The sequence below is a fragment of the Antechinus flavipes genome, chromosome 4 (genome assembly GCF_016432865.1).
Source record: "Antechinus flavipes isolate AdamAnt ecotype Samford, QLD, Australia chromosome 4, AdamAnt_v2, whole genome shotgun sequence".
NCBI classification, from domain to species: domain Eukaryota; kingdom Metazoa; phylum Chordata; class Mammalia; order Dasyuromorphia; family Dasyuridae; genus Antechinus; species Antechinus flavipes.
Window position 1 is genome coordinate 411,078,541 of NC_067401.1, and position 24,200 is coordinate 411,102,740.

The following is a 24,200-nucleotide window of genomic DNA, read 5'->3' on the forward strand; positions in this document are numbered from 1 at the left end:
AGGGGGACCTCCTTTCATGAGTCTCCAAAACCTGCAGGGGTACATGGAGGGTAGCTATACCTAAAATGAAAATTCATGCCAGACACAAAGTGCAGACAGCATCATATTATAAACAGTCACACAAGAGCCAGATCCACGAATCGCCAGGAGAAACCTTTTAGAAATACAAAAAAACCATACTGAAAGTTTTCAGCTATACTGAAAACTCAAAATCTCCAATGAAAAGTTTTCAAAATATAGAGACTCAGTGAAAGAAATTAAAACTATGTGAGAACATGAATAAACTATGTGTATGTGTATGTGTGTGTGTATGTGTGTGTGTGTGTGTGTATATGTCAACAAGCATATATTAAACATTTACATTTTAGAGCCAGGCACTGTACTAAGCATTAAGAATACAAATAAAGGCATACACAGTCCCTGACCTCAAGAAGCCCACATTCCAATGGAGGAGGGAGGACAAACATGAAGCTACTTAGGTATTATACAGGATATATTAAGAGTTCATGGAAGGCATTATGAACTGGGAAGACTGGGAAAGGCCTCTTAAAGAAGGTAGGATTTGAACTAAGTCTTCTTGCCTGGAAAACCAAGAGCATTCCACAAAGGCATAGAGATGAGAGACAGAAGCATTATCTCTGAGGAACTGAAAGCAGGTGAGTGAAACTGAATTGCAAAATGTGTAGAAAAGAATAAAAGGGAGGAAGCTTAGAAGGATAGGAAAGAACCAGTTTATGAGACCTTTAAAGTGATGACTGGTGTTCCTGTGCCATTTTTTAAGAATTAGAAAATCATTAAACTCTGCATACACTTTGGCTTGGTGATACGGATTCTAGGCCTATAATCCAAAAAGATCAAAGAAAGAGGAAAAGGACCCATAAAATATTTATAGCAATTCTTTTTATAGTAGCAAAGAAATTAAGGAGGCATGTTTTATTTTTTTCTTTAAAGCTTTTTATTTTCAAAACATATGCATAGGTAGTTTTCAACATTCACCCTTGCAAAACTTTGTGTTTCAAATTTTTTTCTTCCTCTCTTCCCCCATCCCTTTCCCTAGACAGCAAGTAATCCAATATATGTTAAACATGTGCAATTCCTCTATGCATATTTCCATAAATTAGCATGCTGCACAAGAAAAATCAGATCAAAAAGGGGGAAAAAAGAGAAAAAGAGAAAGAAAACAAAATGCAAGCAAATAACAAAAAAATTGAAAATACTATGTTGTGATCCACTCTCAGTCCCCACAGCCCCCTCTCTGGATGCAGATGGCTCCATATAATCTTTTGAACTTATCTGGAAGATGTGGGAAGAAGCCCACATAGACACATACACATTCAACTCAGTGAGGTAAGAGGTTATGTCGCCTGCTTCTCTAAGCTCCTTGCCATCCCTAACATTCTATTGTCCATGAAGTCCCCAGGTCACTCCCCCAGCACCAACTTCTAATTCCAGTGAGACCAGATGAGTTGCATTCATTCTCTGAACACATATTTACTCAGTGCCTGCCACACTGGGAACACCTGCACTGTGTCTCACACTGGTATTTGTGCTTTTTCTTCATTTCTCCCCTCAACCCTGGAAGAAGACTATATTTACTGGATCACAAGATCATAGATTTAGAGATCCTTTAGTCCACGCCCTTCATTTTACAATAACCGAGTCAGAAAAAAGTCATGGGACTTGCCCAAAGTCACCCTTGTGGCAAATACTAAAGCCAGCATATTGACTTTTAATGTTTATACCACTATACTATTTTCTTTCAAAATAAAGGGATTTGTAGAATCTTGGTGTTTAACATAATAATAACAATACTACTCATAAGGATAAAGAAGTCAAAAATTTATAGGAATACTTTTCAAATACAAAGACCCCATTTCACAAAGTGATTATAAAAGCTGATTGCAGATATATACCTTCTGGATCTGTCAAATGTAACTGAAAATGGATTATCTCTGGGAAAAGTCTATGAAATGGATGACCCAATAGCACAAGAACTCGGCTAAATTCAACCTGTACCATATGGATAAAGAAGCATCAGACAAATGCTGGCTTCAGGCCAATTTGATTCTAGAAGTAGAAATATTTATGACAGTAAATTGCAAATTTATCTGATACCTGGCACAAGTAATTACAGAAAAGTTATCTTCAAGGGATCTAGGCTTATTGACTAGTGTAGATTTGGCAATAATGTAGTGAAAACCCAAACAGTGGATTACCTAAGGTTATAAAAATTCAGCACCTATCAAAAATCTAGACATGATCAGGTATCTAGGATTTCCATGAGAAGATCACTATCATTTATAAACAGATGCCATACTTGTGTACTAACAATATAAATTCCAAAATATTTTTGAGAATTCAACAATATATTGGATTGAATTGGGCATCACTATACAATTTTTTTTAAATTGTTGCCTACAATAATGACCCATAAAAATTTAATGATAATGCTTTTAATAGATATTGCCATATTGAAAACTCATATCCAAACTACATGGAATCAAAATGTTTCAAAACAGAGACCTAGTGAAAGAAACTAAAACCATTTGGGAACAGGATAAAGTACATGTCATTCCTACTGTCTTGTCTGCCACTGGAGTTGTCCCAGTCAGCTCACAGAACATGAGCATCTATCTCAATGTTCTTATTCAATTACAAAAAGCAGTCATTTTTGCCACCTGTGAAACAATCTGCAGACTATTAAATATGAAAGAATAAAAGCAAAAGCGTGACACCCTCAGACAGTTTGACTTCCATCAGAAAAGATGAGAACAAAATAAGAGTAGCAACTACCATAATGCTCACAGAAATGATAAAAACTGTGTGACATGTCACTGCAGGGTAAAAATTTAGTCTGTGCCTACAACCTAGCCAAGCACAACCTGGAGGATAGGATTATACATCAGAAGTTCCCGATCCTTCATGGGCCAGTATACAACAAATCACTATACTATAAACACAGATCTCAGAATACTCTTGAGAACTCAACCAATAAAATGTGTGGGAGCTAAAGCATCATCCCAGACTGAACTGCTGCCCACTGCCACAGTCCCAGCCCACAGGGAGATAGCCATGAAACACTGCCTGGGGGCATTCTTCCTGCTCCCTAAGTATTCTCCGTCACTGAGAAAGATCAGCCTCTGCAAGTGTCACTGACTGATCCAGCAGAACCGAAAGACCACATTTGTCATAAATGTCACCGTATGAAGTCTGTCATCTCCACCATTCTATCTGCTTTAGGAGTTGTACTTAGGACGCATCCCATGGACCTTAGAAGAAGAGCTCACTCACATTCAAATATTCAATTGCAAAAGCCAGTTATTGTATCCTCATTGGCAATAACTCACAGACGACTGAATGTAACAGAAGAATAGCAAGTGGGTGATTTGTCACAGGACCATTTATTTATAACTGAACTTCTCATTTCTCACCAGACTACAATCCAGACTGATCCACACTTACCCCTCCGCACAAACACCATTCCCTTCCTCATTTCTTTGGCTCAAGCACTGTCTTGTTCCACTAGAATGTAAGTTTCTTGAGGTCAGGGATCATCTTTTTGCTTGCATCTGTATTTTCCTTTTTTTGTTAATTATAGATTTTTATTTACAAGATATATGCAGGGGGATTTTTCCAGCATTGACAATTGCAAGACCTTTTGTTCCAACTTTTCCCCTCCTTCCTCCCACCCCTTCCCCTAGATGGCAGGTTGACCAATACATTGCATCTGTATTTTCAATATTTAACAAAGTATCTGGCACATACTAAGCATTTAAGAAATGATTACAGACTGTCTGAATTCCATTGAATAAGATAAAAAAAAATTTTTAATGAGATTAATAATAACATTTCATATTGCTATGCTGTATTTTGGAGCAGAAAACTAGAGTTAAAGGCTTGCTTCTTAGGTTTACAAGTGGTATAATCTTGTATAAGCCATTTAACCTCTCTGAGAGTCAATTCCCTTTTACTAGTGACCTCCCAGAGCTGTTGTGGAAAAGGTAATGGATACATGGAAGCTCTGACTGTTTTCATCATTTGCTGCCTGGGCTGTGGAATCAGCACACCCCCCTGGCAGGGCTACAGGAGAATTCTAGGAAGTCTAAGCCAGGAGGAACCTCAGAATTATCCAATCCCTTCATCTTATGGCAGCATCAGAGAAGCTCTCAAGGGGAAAGGGTTCTATGATGAGAGAGCGGCTCTTTGGTGATGGGGGAAAGAGTAAAAGCATTTCTAGCAGTGATGGGGGTATGTGTGAAGATGATGGGAGGGGTGAGGGTGAGGATGAGGATGGTGAGGGGGTGAGGGTGAGGATGGGGGGGTGAGAGTGATGATGGTGGGGGTGAGGAGGAGGAGGATAATGATGGTGGGGGTGATGGTGGTGAGGATGAGGATGTGGTGGTGGGGAGTAAGGATGAGGGTGATGATGGTGGTGGTGGTGGTGGTGGTGGTGGTGGTGGTGGTGGTGGTGATGGTGAGGATGAGGGCAGCTAACACTTACATAGCACTTTCTAGATGCCAGACATTTTACAATTATTATCTCATTTGATGCTCACAACAACCCTGGGAGGTATGTAAGCATGAAAATAAACTGTTAGAAAAGAAAAAAAAATCTAGCTAGTATTTATAGAGCACTTTAAGATTTACAATACATTTTACAAACATGATCTCATTGGATCCTCATAACAATCTTGGGGGAGAGGTGCTATGGTTATCCCCATTTTATAAATGAGGAGACTGAGATCCATAGCTAGTCATCTAACTTACTGGGTCACACTGCTGGTGGTTGGGGCTGCATTTCAATTCAGATCTTTCTGACTCCAGATTCAGCACTAGCTGACTATTTCCTTTCCTGAGGCTGGACAGTCTCTACAAGTCCAGGCTCCAGTTCTTTGTGATCAGCCAATTAACAGACATGGCCACGAGGCAGGACTCACATTCCAGTATCACGCACCTCCATCATGACCCAGAACATTATCTTTGGAAATCAGATTCCTTTTGTTTAATCTCGCTAATCAGCTGATCCTGTCCAGTCAGGCAGGGTTATCTGAGAAGGCAACTGGAGCAATCCTTTCTTTCTAGTATTGCAGATTCTATTTGTAAGCTAAGAGAGGCAATAAAAAGTGTTCTTACCTAACCTACCTATTATCTCAGAGGGATAATAATCAAATGTTACCCAAGTGGTGCTCTTCCTGGTCCCCCAGCGTGAGTATGAGAGAGAGACAGAGACACAGAGAGAGACAGAGACAGGGGGAGGGAGAGAGAGACAGAGACAGACACAGAGACAGAGAGAAAGTGACAGAGAGACAGAAATGAGAGACAGAGAGAGAGAGACAGAGAGACAGAAATGAGAGAGAGAGAGAGAGATAGAGAGAGACAGAGAGAGAGAGAGAGAGAGAGAGAGAGAGAGAGGGAGAGAAACAGAGAGACAGAGAAAGACAGAGACAGGGGGAGAGAGAGAGAGACAGAGACAGAGAGAGACAGAGAGAACAGAGAGACAGAGACAGAGAGTGACAGAGAGACAGAAATGAGAGATGAGAGAGAGAAAGAGACAGAGATGAGAGAAAGAGAGAGACAGAGATGAGAGACAGAGAGAGAGAAGGAGCGGGAGAGACAGAGATGAGAGACAGAGATAGAGAGAGACAGCGAGACAGAGATCAGAGACAGAGAGAGACAGAGACAGTGTTTGTGTGTGTGTATGTGTTAATTGCTATTAAGGAAACTTTTTTCAGTAGTAAAGATAAGCAATCAAAATCCCATGCACACTTTATTTCCATTGCCAACCCTTAACTACAAGTTTCTTTGGAAAAACTAAGGATTTGTCCCTGTGGTGTTCATTTAGGCTCATTACTGTCAATCAATAAGGAAGAATGTGCTTGAATTTCACAAATATGCTTGCTTACATTTCATCAGTCTTGAGTTTCTAAGAGTGGACCTGGTCTAGGACTTTTCAAGGTCTTCATTTGCTGACAATAGTAATCCAGGTCTTTCCTAGACCAGGCAATGATGGTCTCCCAATGTTCCCTTCACAAAATAAATGGGCTAATTGTTCTTTACCATTTCCAGATGTCGGCTTCTGCTCAGACATCGGGTAGGCTTTTTTCAGAAAAGCTCTAGATATGTCAACGAACAATATTATCTCCCAAGTTTAAATGTGCACTGACCAAAATGACGACAATAACAAACAAACAAATGCTCCCTCATACCCCACTCGGCCACTCTGGGAAATGATACTCACAGGCTGAGTCTCTTCACCATACTCTTCCTAGGCTTTGGTGAGGTGGCGCTGGTGTCCACAGCAGCTTCAATCTCACAAGAGAGGGCATAGCTACAAATACAGAGCATTTTAAGTTAAATCATTTCTGAATTATAGAGTTAAGTTTGAATGGATATGAGTAAAGACAGATCTTCCTACTCAGCCACATGTGCAACTCAGATTCATTCTTGACTTTTTACTCTCCCCCATCTGCCATATTCAATTTTTTTGCCTCGTCTTATAGATTTAATCTTTGCAATATGTATCATATCTATTATTTTATAACATAAAATTCCTTATTAGTCCCTCCTTTTCCAAAGATAGGTCCCACAAACCTTAATACAGTTCCCATTGGAATCATCACAAAATGCAAATTAATGCAGTGAGAACTGATGAAGTTTTACAGTATTTCTATCTAATGATATAGCACTCTAAAGGCATTACTTATTAAAGGAAAAGAGTGTCTCCATGTAGATGAAGAAGATTACTCCACTAGATTCACAAAGCTAAATATGTGAGACAAGATTCAAACTTAAAACTATGACTCCAAGGCTAGCATTTATCTATTATTCAACATCCCTTCTCCATTGCTCTAGATGAACAGGAAGCTCCCAAATGGAGCAAATAGGTGATTGAGGACAGGTTAAATGTTACAGTGGATAGAGAGCAAGGCCTGGAATTGGTCAGACTCATGGTCCTGCATTCAAATCTGGCCTCAGGAACTTACCAGCTGTGTGACTCTGGGTAAGTCACTTAACCATGTTTGCCTCAGTCTCCTCATCTGTAAAATGAGCTAGAGAAGGAAATGGCAAACCCCTGCCGAATCTTTGGCAAGAAAACCCCAAATGGAGTCGTCAAGAGTGGGATGTGATTGAAAACAATTGAACAACAATAATAATGTCCACTTTACCTTTCCTCTTCTGTTAAAAGTCGTTGTCTCTGGAACCACTGAATGAACTTTTGATCAGAAGTCATACAATAGCTGTTGCAAGCTGATTGAAGGAGCTTGATCTGAGCAATGACTTCAAACTCCTAAAGGAGAATAGATCAACAAACAGATCGTGTGAGTAAGGCAGCAAAATTAAGCTCTTCAAACATGGAAACACACCAATGGCATATCAACAACATGACATGTCAGGCAAGGAATAAACAATGCTGAATATAAAAAACTCCAGCATACATAGGATAAACTCAAATCTTTTGTTTCCTTATAAATGGAATAGCTGAATGATTCTTAAGATACCATAACTCTAGTTCTGAAAGTCTGTGTATATGTTAGAATGCATGTCAAAATTTTCTAGAAAACAAGTCAGGCTCGAACATTGTCAGCAGGGCAAGTTTCAGTCTTATCGAGACGGGTTTGTTTTTCTATCTCCATTGTCATTTTTTAGTACATAAAGGATAATCTTTGGACTGGAGATTTCCTGGAAGTAGGACCCACAGAGATAAGATATCAAAATCGGGAAGCACCCATCTCATACCCACAGGATTACTAAGTAGTTTGGGACTGAATAAAGACTTAGCTCACATGACAATCTGCAATTACAAATGTTTCCCAGAAGTGCTGGGTATCTGGATGTAGTCTTGAATGTCCAAGAGTCCCTGAAACTGCGCTCAAAGAGTTTTTCTTGGACTTTTATTGCTCTTGTAAATCATTTAACTAAATCTTTTTAAAGTCCATGAGGGAATCAACTATGTGCACGTACCAAAAATTCTTTGTTACATACTTTTTTATTAGGGATAAAAAATTATTACGAACTTTTACCTATCATCAAAGTGTACAGATTTTAAAAACTCCTCACTTTGAAGTTGGACAGACATGGAACCAAAACTACTCTGAAAATTAAGGACAAAGGCGAGGAAACAAAGAGACAGAGTCTTTCAAACATTCAGAACAAGACAGTCATAAAAACCCGGGCAGACTCTCAGTGTCTTGACTTGCTCAGTCCCACTGTCTCCATCCCTAGACAAAACTTCTGCTATCGTAACACAGCCAAAAAAATACAGTGAAGTCAGGGGCCTCGTTCCAATCTTGGCTCTGATAAGAACCAGCTTGGTCATGTACCTTCAGGGGGCCTCAGTTTCCCCAGCAGTAAAATGAAGTCATTGAACTTTATTATCCCAAAGTTCCTTTCTGGCTTTAAAAGTTTATGATTCTAAATCACAAAGGTCAAAAGTATGACAGCATTTTCCAAAGAAAAAAATTCTAATGGGTCTCAAAGTATTTTTTCATTTGTGCAATTAAATTACCACCAAATCTAGTCTTCAAACTAGCACAATGAAGTGATTCTTCCCTATCCCTAATTACTGGATATCCCATGTGAAACCACATGCTCCTTTCCAAATTGAAATGGAATAATGACGTGACATGGGTATCAACTCAACTCAGATTTCACCTCCTGCAGGAAACTTTCCCTTATCCCTCCTTCAATAAAGATCTATCCTTTAATGCATTTGTCTAACTATGTTAAGAATTATAGTGATTCTTCACAGGCTTCCCTCCAGCCTGTAGATGTACTTTCTATAATATGTCAGCCAAAATTGTAGGTAGTATTCCACATATGGTCTACGTGCTTCTCCTTTCTTCTCTCCCTGGAAAGCTGGATGATGCAGACACTAGGTTTTGCTTAAAATATGAATCTCCTCCAGGGCCTTGCACAGGACTCCATTACTGGAACCTAATCACCAAGTTCCAAAGGCAAGAACTTTAGAAACAGACACTGACAGTTCCTTCTCTGACCCTTTCCTTTTTGTTTGTATTCCAAAGACTAAAAAGTGCTCCTGAACTCCAGTTTCCTATCACCTCCCACCTCTCAGCCATCCCCAGCTTGATGTCCTATGAATATCTCAAACCCATCATGCTCCAATCACAACTCACCATCTCTTCCTTCCCCCTTCCCAAACCTTCCCTTCTTCCTAACTTCTCCATTACTATCAACATCACCACCATGTTCCCAGTCACTCAGGTTCATAACCTAGATGTTATCTCCCACATCACCTATACAATGTGGTTGTTATTTCTATTTTTTTTAACATCTTTTGTGTATGTTCTCTCCATTTGGCCAAATGTCACTGTAGTAAAGACCCCTCATACCCACGCTACTGTAGTAACAAATTGTCCTATTATTGTTGGCTCTCCCTCCTTCCAGTCCACTTCCAGATACCAAAAATAATCTTTCTAAAGCCTTTGTGTCTCCAAGTCACCACCTTGTCACACATACACTATAAATTCTACTTGTTCCCTATAACTCTTAGGATCAAATGTAAAATTCTCTGTTTGGCTTCTAAAGCGTTTTATAAATCAATCATTTCCTACCTTTCCAGTTTTCTTACATCACTCCCTTCTGAGAACTATGTGCTTCCACAACACTGGCCTAATTACTAGGCTTTGGTTTAAACCTTCATTTGCTAGTTCTACTGTGTTTTTAATCTTTGTGATGTTTAAAATGGTTTTCTTGCTCACCTCGGCCTCTAGGCTTCCTCCAAGATTCAATTCAAAACCAGCCTCCTCCAAGAGGCCTTTTCTTCTGAAATTACTTTCCCTTTGTCTAGCCTGTATCTATTATACATACATACACACACACACACACATATACATATATACATATATATGTATGTATATGTATGTATATATATATGTATATATACATACATATACATACATATATATATATATATATTTAAATTACCACCAAATCTAGTCTTCAAGCTAGCACAATGAAGTGACTTTCATATATATATATATATATGTTTCACAGGGTGAAATCCCTAATAGGAGTTAAAGAACAGAAGATTTTGAGATGGAATGTTCCTTAGGGGTGACCCAGTCCAACCCCTTTAGTTTTTCAGATGAGGGCATTGAGGTCTACAGGGGCTGGACAAGTTGCCCAAGGTCATCCGGTTCCCACTTCACTAACCCTCTCTCTCTTGCTACTGAGAAGATTTGAAACAAATAAATGGGAAAATCGACCTTCCCCACATCAAACTAATCAAACACAATCTTATTTGGCCCCTATTCCTTTCTGAACTGTCAAAGTCTTAAGAATTAAAATGGAAATCCTCCGAAGCATAAGTGATACTTACTCTTCTCCTTTTCTCAAAGTTGATCAGTCCACCCTGAAAAAAAGAAAAGCATTGATCAATAAAGCAACTGCACCATCACAAGTGTTCTAGGTCACTCTACTAAGTGAGGGTTGCTTTTAGAGGGATTGCTCACAATAATTAATGGACAAAGAAGTATTGCTTCTGTGGTTGCTAAATATAATCCCTGGAGGGCATTGAAATGTATAGCATTTATACATATATAGATAGAATAGTATAAATACTATATTTATACTCCTGTAATATGAGATGTCCTGGGATGACTATTAGGAGTCAATCAATAAACATTAAGTATACTAGGGATACAAAGAAAGACAACTCCAATTCTCAAATAGTTCACAATCTAATATAGGAGATAACTTGCAAACTATGTATAGACACACACTATATGCAAAATAAATTGGAAATAAAACACTGGATTATTCACCAAGGATGCTGGTGAAAGGTGGGATCTTGAAGGAACCCGGGGAAGCTGGAGGTTGAGATGGGGAGAAAGAGCATTCCAGGCATGTGAGCTGAGAGAGAACAACTTATATTAAGGAAGTGGAAGAAGACCAGTGTCATTAGATTGTCTCAGTGGAGTATAAGGTATAAGAAAGAAGAATAGAAAGGTGAGAGAAAGGAGTAGATTGCAAAGAGCTCTGAACACCAAACAGAATATTTTATTTGAACTTGGAGGTAATGGGGAGCCAGTGGAGTTTATTGAGTAAGGGAGGTTGGGTGACATCATCAGATTTACATTTCAGGAAAAGCATTTTTCAGTTGAGTGGAAGATGGATTATAGTGGGAAGAAAATTAAAGCAGAGGAACTCAACCAACCAATAAAGAAATCAATAAGCATATATCAACTACCTATTATATTGTCAAAAGAAGGACAGAAACGAAACAATTTCTGCCCTTGCAAAAAATACATTCTATTGGGGAAACAACATAAATAGATCAGAACATACAAAGGACCATTCAGGGGACTGAGGGGAAGGTCCTAGCAGACTAGCATGTGAATAGAAAGCAGGCCAGAGGGCAGGACCCAGATGTCCTTTGCAGAGGATGGCAGAAAGAAAAGCTCAGACAAATTCTTCCTTTCACAAACTCTTGCTAGATTTGTTCCCTCTGACCCCAGCAGTAACAACAATTGGCTAAGGACTCACATAGAGAATTAAATTCTCAATGACTATAAAAAAAGGAAAACATTTCTCCCAAAAGGCAAAGCTAAATATCAGTTTCAATTTCCTCATCTCCTCAGCTCAGCAAGAATCCTGTTCTCTCGGGGTTGGATTTTACCCTCTCACATGTCACTTCCATTGAAGTCATTAAAACTGGGGGAGAAGGGAGTTTCTCCAGTGTATGTAAAGGAAGGCAGGGCCTGAAAACATGTTATCTCAAAGAGACAGAAACTACACAACACACATCATCAATCAGCTGGGCCACAAAGTCCATGTCAGGCTCAGGTCTGGTTTTATGTTAACTTGTAGTTACTTTTGACAATGATGGAAAGAAAATTAGAGGAATATGTGAAAAATTCAGTCAGATCTCTGATTATCTGTGACATCAAGGGATCACAGAACCACAGATTGAGAGCTGAAGGGGACTTCAGTAGCCACTGCATCCAAGGACTTTATTCTAGAGATAAGGAAACAATCAGTGGGAAGGCAATTTGCTCAGGCACAGTTGACTATTTGAGGCCAGATTATAATTTAAATCTTTTAAACCACAAATCCAGTGCCCTAGAGATAGGGAGGCATTATTAATTAATTTAATTTCCATTGTACTTAACAATTTCAGTTTGAAAGCTACCTCTATGGTAGCTCTAAAGTCATCTGAAAATAAGCATTTATTGGGCTTCTGCTATAAACCAAGTACAATGCTAAGTGTTTAGGGTCCAAAGAAAGGAAAAAGCCAGACTTTGCCCTTGAGAAGTTCATAAATCTAATGGAGGGCAATCTAGGCCCTAGAAAGTCATTTCAAATGAGGATTGATTAAAATAGCTTGAAAATGAGAAAATGTAGTAGGGAGACATATATAGCTGAGTTTAAATATTTATCATAAATATTTTTCCTAATCTTTTTTTATTTTAATTATATTGCTTATGCTGTGTGGAGATTTATTTTAATATATTAAACATATCTATTTTGTTTGAATCTGATTATTTCCCTCTATTTGTTGAATCAAAAACGTCATCTTTGCAATTTTTTTCCATCACTTTTCTAATTTTTAAACAATCTCCAGTCTCTAATTCAGAAAGAATTTGCGAGGGGTGAGTGTGGATGAGAAAAATTTGGTAGGAAAAATATTTAGACTCAGATCTTACAATATATAATCTGATATTTGTCTTCAAGTATCTCAAGTTATCTAACAAAGAAGACATTAGAAAATTCTGGTTTAACTACACACCTGTCAGATTGGCTAGAATGACAGGGAAAGATAATGCGGAATGTTCGAAGAGATGTGGGATACTGATATACTGATACATTGTTGGTGGAATTGTGAATACATCCAGTCATTGTGGAGAGCAATTTGGAACTATGCTCAAAAAGCTATCGAACTGTGCATGCCCTTTGACCCAGCAGTGTTTCTACTGGGCTTATACCCCAAAGAGATACTAAAGAAGGGAAAGGGACCTGTATGTGCCAAAATGTTTGTGGCAGCCCTGTTTGTACTGGCTAGAAACTGAAAAATGAATGGATGCCCATTAATTGGAAAATGGCTGAATAAATTGTGGTATATGAATGGTATGGAATATTATTGTTCTATAAGAAATGACCAGTAGGATGATTTCAGAAAGTTCTGGAGAGACTTATATTAGCTGATGCTGAGTGAAATGAGCAGGACCAGGAGATCATTATACCTCAACAACAATTCTATATGATGATCAATTCTGATGGACGTGGCCATCCTCAGCAATGAGATGAGCCAAATCATTTCCAATAGAGCAGTAATGAACTGAACCAGCTACACCCAGCGAAAGAACTCTGGGAGATGATTATGAACCACTACATAGAATTCCAATCCCTCTATTTTTGTCCACCTGCATTTTTGATTTCCTTCACAAGCTAATTGTACATTGTTTCAAAGTCTGACTCTTTATGTACAGCAAAATAACTGTTTGGACATGTATACATATATTGTATTTAACTTATACTTTAACATATTTAACATGTATTGGTCAACCTGCCATCTGGGGGAAGGGGTGGGGAGAAGGAGGGAAAAAGTTGGAACAAAAAGATTTGCAATTGTCAATGCTGAAAAATTACCTATGCATATATTTTGTAAATAAAAAGCTATAATAAAAAAAAGAAAAGAAAATTCTGCTTTAACGTGGTCCTAGAGAGCAGAAGTAGAAACAACTCATGGAAATTAAAAAGAAGTAAATTGAGATTTGATATGAAGAAAAATTTCCCCCAGCACTTAGAGCTGTGCAAAAGCAGAACAGCGTACCTCAAGAGGAACTGTACTTCCCTTCACTATACATCTCCAAAAGCTAGCTGACTACTGGTCTTGTGTGTTGTAAAGGAGATTCTAGTTTGGTTTTGGAACAGACAAGAAGGCCACTGAGATCCCTTTTAATTCTGGGATTCTGTAACTTCTTTTCTCAGCTAAACTTTCATTTGTACTACTAGCAGGTAGCAAAAATGACCTGCTCGAATTTTACTTATTTCCCAGTTCCTAGTAAAGAGGCCAAATGGGCAACTCAAGGCACGCAGCTAGGAAGTTACCAGAGATTTGGCTTTTTGATTAAGGGTTGGCTATAAACTTCAGAGTTAAGGGTAGGCCATAATTAATAAGCATTCACTGAACATCCAAAAAAAGATTGTGTTAGCATCTGAGGATAGGAGTTCAAAAGCAAGACAGTCCCTGGCTTTTTTATACATGATGAAAATGGCAGAGAAGGAAGATATGTCCTCAGAAATCACAGAAAACCTACCTCGATGTAGTCTTGGAGAGCAGTGTCCAGCATGGTCAAATCAGTCAAGAAGGTCCCAAGATAGGGCACGGTTCCCTGCATGACTCCCTGAATAGAAATTAGAACAGAAATGTTGTCTTTTTTTTTTTTTTTCTCTTTCCCCTGGCTGCTATAATACAAGGTCCTCAAGCTAGTGATTTTTCTCCTCTGCTATATCTAACAGACATAGCAATCTGATGGGCCTTATCCAGATCTGGATTCATGTCCACTTAAAATTATGATTAAATCTGATTTGAACTAAGGAAACCCAAACAAAAATTCGTTCATCTACTAATCTGCCCTTTGAAGTCATTAAAGTTGTTCATGCTTGAAAGCCTTTATTTGGTTTGTTTGTCTTATTTCAATTCAGAGAAAATTCAGGATAGCTATATAATATTCAGCCTTCTTTCAGAGTGTGATTATCCCTTTGGTTTCAAATAGCTTTGGTTATGAGCCGGGTCTGGGCCCCTTGGACTACCAAGGTATATTATGACTGAAAGGTCTTACATGTTGAGAAGCACAACATATCTCAGAGGACTCTTAAAAAGGCAACCAATGTAATATCCTTCAAGACTAAAAAAAGAAAAGGCATTCTACCCTCAGTGCCTCCAGAGGGCCTTATAGGACTAAAACCAGAAGAGGAAATCTCAGGAAAAATCAAAGAAAAAATCCTTGCCAGATCCCTCAACATAAAGCCGACAGCAACCTCTGGCAAAGTCAGTTCTGGCAATTTCTTGGTCCCTTAGTCACGACTGTATTCTGTCATTAGCCCTTCCTTGCCTATGATGTTAGAAACCTTCATCCAGAACCAGAATGCATCTGAATTCTAACAGCTACTTTTAATTTATCATTTAAACAACCCGAAATGTGCAAAACATTTTGAATACCTTCCAAGTTTTATGTTACAGAGAGCATGATGAGTCTGATTTACTTCCAACTTCCCAAAGGAAGGAGGGGAGTAGGGAGGGAACCTTCCTCCACTGGGAAAGTCAGATTGAGAATGTTTGGGCCAAACAGAGTCCAGACTCTAATCCACCTCCCCTCCCAATCTTTCCAACCTCATCTTCCCTAAAATTTCCATGTCCCTCCTTTTTTTTTTTTGCCAAGAGAAAAGCTGAAAATGAAATTTAAAATAGAAACAACTTTTCAATTTCAATAAAGGAGCTTTAATTAAGACTCTTTCAGTAACTTGAATATTTGGGAGGATGAGAGGGAGAGATTCATCTGCATTCAGATTCCAAAAGAAAAGCTAGACATTACTCTGAGACAGATAATAAAGGAACGAGTCCAGAGAGGGCAATCAACAGTTGTCTATATTATGAACCTTCCTTCCAGAATAACCAGGCCTGGGGTCAACATGAACAAAGGGGCTGGCTGCGACCTTTATCCATCCTACAATGACAGGAAGCCCTGGGTTATCAATGGTCCTGGTGAAAAAGGAGACAGGTAAGAGGCTGCAAATGTCAGGAGGAAGAAGGAAGGAAAGGAAGAACAGCAGGGAGCAGATGGTGAACACCCAACTAATAGTTCATTTCCCTGATTTCTCTATCTGTAGTGCTGGTGTCTAGGGCTACTAGGTCACACTTCTCAGTCCCTACAGAATTCTATATCTAAGAGCAATGCCAGCTGAAATGACTGCTTCATAGGTTTGTGAAGGGTTGGATAGCACATATACAATTAAGTACGAAGTACTAAACAAATAGAAGACAACAGAGTTACTAATAGCATGATATCTGCTAAGGGTAGCTGGAGGGTCCTTTGGCTGCTTAGACAGAATTGCAGCAGCACATACCATATCCTTCTGCAGCTGAAGCCGTCTTTGGGTCCTCTTCTGGTTTTCTTTCACATTGCTGTCCAAATTTGCAAATTTTGAGGTGCCTTCCTAAGGAATAAACAAAAGGGTAATATTGAGGGATGTCCTGAGCCAGGAAACAATGGGACATCACTTTTCATATGAAAGATTTTGTGTTGCACTTTTATATGCCACACTTGACATTAAGAAAGTCTCTGAGGATCTCTTTTAAATTGTAGTGAAATATTATGCATAGTAACAACAAGATTATGTGTTGATCAACTGTGATGGACTTGGCTCTTCTCAACAATGTGGTGATTCAAGATAATTCCAATAGCCTTGGGGTGGAAAATGCCATCTGCATCCAGAGAAAGGACTATGGAGACTGAAATGTGGATCAAAACATAGTATTTTCACTTTTTGCTTGTTTTCTTCTTTCTCATGTTTTTTTATTTTTTTTTATTTTTGGTCTGATTTTTTTTTCTTGCACAACATGACAAATATGGAAGTATGTTTAAGAGAATTGCACATATTTAACCTATTATCAGATTACTTGCTGTCTTAGAGAGGAAGGAGATAAAGGAGGGAGGATGAGAAGAAGAAAAATTTGGAACACATTACAAAAATGAATGTTGGAAACTACCTTTATATGTATTTGGAAAATAAAATACTATTGAAGATTTTTTTAAAAAAGAAACTGGGGGAAAATGAATGCTGAAAACTATCTTTACATGTAATTAGAAAAATAAGATAGTACTGAAAAGTAAATTAAAAAAAAAATGTTCTGAGATAAACATGTGATTGGTTTCTACCCCTGATGTTTGTGTAAAATATGAGGAGGTTCTGTAAGGCAAACACCACCACAAGATGGAAAGGCTTCTCTTGAACCTCCAATTTCACTCAGTCGGCATGAACACATGTCCTGGAGAGGCAGACTGATTTCTTCTGCACATTTTGTGATTTCTTGATCTTGGCAGTGAATGGATGTACCATCATTCTGTGGAAGGAAAGGGACTCTTTCTGTGGTATTTCTTGGCTAAGTGAAACTCAGAGTTACTGGAAGTTTTCTGAGGAAGTCCAGCTTCATACAGCTAATCTACAAATGCAGAATCTTCTCACTTTAACCTCCCTTTCTCCCTCCTTCCCCTTTCCCAAATCCAACCTCCCAAGCAAACTTTCAGTCTGGACACTGTTACAAATCAACCTAACGTATCAGTTACATAAGGAGAAACAGCCTCCCTTTCTCTCTCCCTTTTGTTATTATATCTACACAAAATGACCTCAGGTTTGCTGACTGACTATAAACTGTTTTTCAGCTTTGTGGTTCTGGGATCTTGTTAAGTTCTCGTTTCTCAGGAACTGTATGAATGGGGAGGCATATTTCACAATTCAGAAGTTTTAAAATCTCCACTGCCTGATCTAAATTCTTAGTCAGTATTTCCCTGAATATCTAATATTACTATGGCATAAGACTATTTTTTTTTTCTCCCTACAATACGACCGAAAGAACATTTTTTTCTTTCCCCAGTGAGTCAGCTTTGCTGATATATCATGTTGGGCATTAACTCACTTCAAGTTGATAATTCTCCAGACTGAACCAGCATCTTAAGAATACCTACCAACTGGCCATTTAGCAAGTCACGTTGCTCTTCCCGTTTATTCTACTCTTTGTTCATGTAGGAATGAATGGGGGGAAGGGGAGGAGAAATTTTATTTCCTTGGGCCAATTTCTTTCCAGATACTTAATACATATTAACATCTAATATTTGTATCAATTATAATCAAAAATGTAGCGGAGGCAGCATAACATAATGAATGACTTGGAGATAGCTTCTGAATCAGGGGGTCTTTGAGGGGAAATTTACCTCTGATTCATCTAGCTGTAGTAAATCCTCAAGACTTCTACTTCTACTTCACTTTGGTAGAAGGAGTTTCTTCATTCAGCTTTTCCCATATCAATAAAATTCTAAGTTCAAGCTAAAAAGAAAACCAGAACTTCTAGGAGAGTGTTTTTCTGATTCTATTCTTTTCGTACTGTTTCTAAGGAGTGGTGAATAAATTTATTAATGTACATAAAATTCTTAATAAGAATATCTGAAAGCCTCGTCATTTTAGGAAAAAAAATATTGATTTAAAGGAAATGAAACTTAATTGCCCAGTGAAACCCTATACAGTTTTTCATTTTAATGAGGTTTTAAGTATAAATTATTTAATTCCTTATAATATAATTTCCTCTACAACCGTTTCCAGTTTTATAAAAACTGTTCTCTTGAAGACCACCTCAATCATAAAATCTAAAGGTCTTTTCTTGGGCTTCATCTTGCTTTTTTTTTTTTTTAAGTATTGGATATTACTGACTAAACACTATCTCCCCTGTTAAAAAAAATTGGAGATATGTCCTATTGATGTTTTTTGCCTTTTTATTACATTTATGAAAGAAAAAAGTAAACAATTTCTTACCATCTGGACCCAATTTTCCCTTGTGACAAAGAAAAAAATATTAAACCAGTGACTGTATTTAGCAGTGTAGGCACTTTTCTTCCCTCGTTATCCCATGTTTCATTGTATTTTCTATGATGTTCATTTGGCTTCCCAATTACTTTGTAACTTTATAAGTTTGGTTTCTTTTTAATGATCTCATATATATTGTTATCTACTACATTTTTATAATCATTAAGAGTATATTGATCTTTTGGTGTTATGTATTTCATTCATTAATATTATACCAGAATATGCAGAATTCCGAACAGTTGGACCAATTCACAGTTACACCAACAACATATTACTTTCTTCCACAGCCTCTGTAAAACAACTATTTCTAGTTTTTCAATTTTTTGTTTTTGTTACTTTTTGCCAATTTATAAGATGTTGGAAAAAACCTTGGGGTAACTTTTAAGTTGCATTTCTCTACTCTTAGTGATGTGGAGGATGTTTTCATTTGGTCATTTATATTTTGTCACTTTTCTTTTTACAATGGTTTGTTCCAAGTCCTTTGACCACTTATAGGAATACCACAGCTTTTGGTATTATATATTTGTTTCAAGTCCTTTTACATTCTGGATACCAGACTTTTATCAAGAGTTTTTGACACAAATTTTTCCCATTCTACAGTTTTTTTTTTTTAATTTTAACTTCATTTTACTCATGCAAAAGTTTCTGAACTTGATATAACTGAAATGATCTCTTTTATCTTACATGACTCCTCTACCCTTGTTTGGTTAAGATTTATTCCCCTACTCAGTTATAAAAGGTGTTCTCTCTGGTTCTATTCTAATTTATAAATAGCTCTTTATAGTCATATATCCATTTTGCACTTATTGTGATATATATTCTAATACGTTGGACTAAAACTAATTTCTACCAAACTACTTTCTACTTTTTCTAGCAGTTCTTGTCAAACTTGGAGTTGTACCTCTAGTAATTCAAATCCTATCCTTCATAATGAATTTTATTCCTAGTCTCTTGGACTTATCAAATATTAGGATGCTATTTTTATCATTTGTGATTCTTAGATCCTATTACATTCTTCTATTTTGCTGGGAAATTTTTTAATCAGGACTAAGTTGTTTCATAATACACATACACACAGATAGACATGCACACACACATATAGGCATGTGCACATATATGTAGATATAGAATTATAACTACTTTATAACAGTTTGAGGGTTTGTAACTCTATATCTCTTTCATACTTATTCTCTATTTCTCTTAATATTCTTGACCTTTTATTCTATCTAACCAATGAATTTTGTTCTTTTGTCTAGTTCTGTCAAGTAATAATTCCCTTGGAGCTTCAGGTGCTAAAATAGCAAATCTACCATCTTCCTTGGAACTCTCTTAGTTTTAAACAATAGTATAATTCTCAATTTTTTTCTATTTTTCTAACTGCTTGGCCTTTAATTATCCCAGGCATCTCTTCATCCTTCATCCTCATCTCTCATTCCCTAAATATTAGGTCTACCCTGAGTGTTCTCCTTTTCTCTTTTCTTTAATAACTTTGTCCGCTTCTACTTTTCAGCTTTTTTGGTATAGAATCATACATTTAAAGCTGGAAGGGATTTTGAATATAATTTATTATAATTCTCTCATTTCTTTAGATAAAGGAAACTCAAGCCAAAAGAAATTAAGAAGTAATTTACCTAGGTTCTTATAGTAGTAAGCAGCAGGGTCAGTGTTTGAAGCCAAATTTTCTACCTTCAAATCCAATATCCTTTTAAATTTCAGATTTAATAGATTTGTTTGCACAAACACTTTAAATTTTCCATAATCAAAATTACCTATTTTATTTTCTGTGATCCATTCTATCCTTTATTTCTTTTCTTTTATCCATAGATCTGATAAGTCATTATTTCCTGTCACATTTCTCTAATTTGTTTATGATGTGACCCTTTAACATTTAGGTCATATATTCACAGAGCTTATCTTGGTATAAGATGTGGGTCAAAATATAATTTATTCCACTATTAATAGCCTATTTTCCTAGAAGTTTTTTTTTAATCAAAAAGTAAGTTCTTGACATAGGTGCTGGGGTGTTTGTTATTTATCAAATACTAGAATTACTAGACACATTTGCTTCAGTATATTGTATAGTTAATCTGTTCCTTTGATCAATCTATCTTTTAACCAAATAATTTTGAGAATTACTGATTTTTAGTATCATTTGAGAACTAGCATTACTAGGCCCCTTTCATTCCCAGTTCTTTTCTCAATTTCTCATGAAATGATTTATGGGTTTTTTTTTAGCCTTTATGTGAACTTATTATTATTTTTTTTTTTTGGCTTTGTAAAGTAATCCTTTGGAGTTTTAATTGTGGCATTGACAAAGCAAATTAGATAGTATAATCAAGATATATTATTATTATATTATTGTTATTTTTATTATGTTGACTTAACTTATCCCTAAGTAATTAATATTTTTCTAATTATTTTGGTCTGTAGTGTTTTGTGATTGCATTTATATAGTTTTGTGCAGATATTACTGATGGTATTTTATACATTCTGTCATTATTGTACATGGAATTTATCTCTTCCTGCTGGGTTTTATTAGTATTATTTAAAGGTTACATGTGGTATTTTATGTCATTTTTGCCAGTGACTCTTAATTTTATATTTTTGTTACATTATGGTCAGTAAAAGATATGTATAATATTTCTCTTTTTCTTTGTGAAGTGTTTATGTCCTAAGAAATGAACATATTTTGTTAAGGTACCATATACAAATGAGAATTATGTATATTCCTTTCTATTTCTCTTCAATAATTACAAAGAGTCTAATTTTTCTGAAATTCTATCCAAGGCCTTAACTTCCTTCTTGTTTATTCTTATTCTCCCATATTCCCAAGTCCCCAAATCTGAAATGTTGGCATGATCTTTAACTTTCCATTTCTTTCATCTTTACCCACACCCATTAAATTTAAGTCTTAAGAATTCTTTCTTCAAAGTATTTCTCGAAGTATAGATATATAATTTTTTTTTTTATAAAGCAGCTCTTTCTGTTGTGGCAAAGAACAAGAGGGGTCCCCAGCAATTGAGGAATTATAGTATATGAGTGTAATGGAATATTATTATGCCATAAGAAATTATAAATGTCACAGTTTTATAGAAATCTGACAAGATTTTTATGAAGTGACATAAAGCAAAGTCAGCACAACCAGAATAAGAATTTATACAAAAATGACAGCATTGTAAAGAAAACTTTGAAAGACTTTAGAATTCTAGCCAGTGCAGTAAGAACTACAATTCCAAAGGAACACATCACCCAATGCCTAACAGAAAGCCAATGAGCAATGCATTTTTGGCCATGTCCAATGCAGACATATTTTTTGTTTATAGCTATATAGATATATGACCCCTGTACAAGGGTCTTGTTTATTTTTCATGGAAAGAGGAGGAAGAAAAAAAAATGAAAAAATGTTTTTTTTTAAAGTTCAACATTTTTCACATCAAATCTTTCTTTTCTATGATCATTTGCATCACTCTAATGCTGGGATTCATTCCTATGTGGGATATAGTATTTATACCAGCTGTCTGTCATGTGTCCTTCTTTATCTTGACTTCCTGTAATCCCTGTCTCCCATCAAAGCTTGTTTCAAGTACTAACTATTAAATGATGCCTTTCTTTATTCCCCTCAACTGCTAATATTTCTCTCATTGCTTTGTATTTATTTCAAATTTTATTTTGTGTGCACTTATAAGCATACATATCATATGAAGGAATCCTATAAAATGTAAGCTGCTTGAGGATAGGAATGGTTTCATGTCGCTTTAGCATCTAGCACACTGTCAGCCACAGTACTTAATAAAATGCTGGTATATTAATTGATTGATCAATGAATAAATGAAGGAAAACTAGAGTGCTACTCAAAATCTATAAGCAAGATGACTTTTAGCGGGAGGCATGATGCAGCTACTCACATGGGGTTATGGAGTTCATAATCTGGTGGTGTCCAATAATCCTGGAACATGATTTTATTGGTATAAGGAGCATCCAGTGATGAAATACCTTTTTTAATCAACACCTTTGCTACCACTTACAGCCTTATCAAATTGCCTGGGATACTGAGAGATGACTCGATTTCCCAGGGTCACACAGTCAGTATTTTTCAGAGAGAATTTGAATCAAGATCTTCCTGGTTCTGAGGCAAGCTCTCTGTCTACTAAGCCACCTTGCTGCCTCAGAGTCCAGTGTGGGAGATAAAACAGAGACAGATACAAGCCAACATAGCCCATTAACTGCACTGGAGGCTTAAAGGCAAGGACTATATTCCATCTGAACTTTCCCTTCTCTGGGGTACCTAATGAACACATTAGGTTTTGAATAAATGGTTGTAGAATTTGTTTTAAGTGGAAAAGCAACACAGAGATAGCCCATTCTAAGCTCCGATTTTAGTTTCTTTGGAATTTCAATAGTTAGAAATCTGAACAAGCTTTGGGGCAAAACTTCTATGTTTAAGAATGGTTTATGGAATAGTTAATGGCAAGATATATTTTTGCTGCTAGGATTTCTGCCAAAATTCTTCCTGAAGACAATTGTACAGACTGGATTTATCTACCTTGGAAAGATGATTCAGCTCTGTGGGGGTTTGAATCGATGGCTCCAGTTAGTCTCATTTCATTATTACTGACATTGACACTGCTAAGCCATCCCTTTCCAACCAGATGGATTTGCATTTAAAGTTTGCAAATCCAGGGGGATATGAGGCAGGATTGCAACTCAATCTAGCAAGCAGTGTCTTGTGCCCCATTAATCAGGTGGGCCAAATCTAGACTCAGACATCAGCATGAAGTGGCTCCCTAGGAGGAGGATGACTGTCGGAGAGCAGGTGAAAGGGATTCCACTTGAATTAAGAGAAGTTATAAAGTCAGAGGCCATCATGTTTGGTCTTAAGAAGATAGAATCAAGAGCTTCTAAGGAGGAAAAGCTACAGAAAAAAAAAAATTGGTTCAATATTGGAGAAAATTTTCTGACAATGAAAATGATCCAAAAGTAAAGTGGGCTGCCAAGGGAAATCGAGGGTCCTCCCTGACTAGTGGTCTTCAATGGATGAAAGCCTGTCAGGAATACTTTAACAGGGACTCCCTTTGGGTTCTGGTCAAATTAGATGGCCAGTGAGCTCCCTCTCACCTTTCCAGTTCTGTGATTCTATGACCAGTCACAGAAACCACTGCAAAAATGCTCTGCTGTCTGTCAACCTGACACCTTCTGATATAAACTACTAAGATTACTGGACTGGATCCACTCTTGTCTCAGAGCCACTTCAGCAGTGACTGATTCTAACTGACCTTTATTCATACAAGCTCGTCACACAAAAGCTCTTCAGCTGTTTTGTACTCCATTCTATAGTTCTTTAGCATTAATATAGACCAGACATTGCAGATGCAGTAGCTGTTAGAGTAAGTGCTGACCCTGGGATCAAGAAGATTCAGATTCAAATCCTACTTTTTATACTCCTGAACTATAGCCTTGGGCAATGTTCCATATGGCTTGGTTAATTCCCCTAGGACTCATTTACTAAATCAGAGAAGTGTATATGATATAAACTGGTGGAGGGAGTTCCCAAGCTGTGAGTTCCTTATTGAGGAAATCTCAAATCCTTCCAGTATTCCCCT

The 24,200-nt window shown here is 37.1% G+C and overlaps 1 protein-coding gene across 2 annotated transcripts in view; it reads right to left on the minus strand.

Annotated features, from left to right (window-relative positions):
• RGL1 (ral guanine nucleotide dissociation stimulator like 1) overlaps positions 1-24,200 on the minus strand; it is a 204,071-nt gene that overhangs the window by 16,937 nt on the left and 162,934 nt on the right. For both annotated transcript variants that reach the window (XM_051998795.1, XM_051998796.1), the window contains exons 10-14: positions 16,090-16,179; positions 14,280-14,366; positions 10,340-10,372; positions 7,167-7,288; positions 6,239-6,328 (exon numbers count right to left, since the gene is read on the minus strand). In XM_051998795.1, the coding sequence (XP_051854755.1) occupies positions 6,239-6,328; positions 7,167-7,288; positions 10,340-10,372; positions 14,280-14,366; positions 16,090-16,179 (422 nt within the window). The remainder of the gene's footprint in view (positions 1-6,238; positions 6,329-7,166; positions 7,289-10,339; positions 10,373-14,279; positions 14,367-16,089; positions 16,180-24,200) is intronic.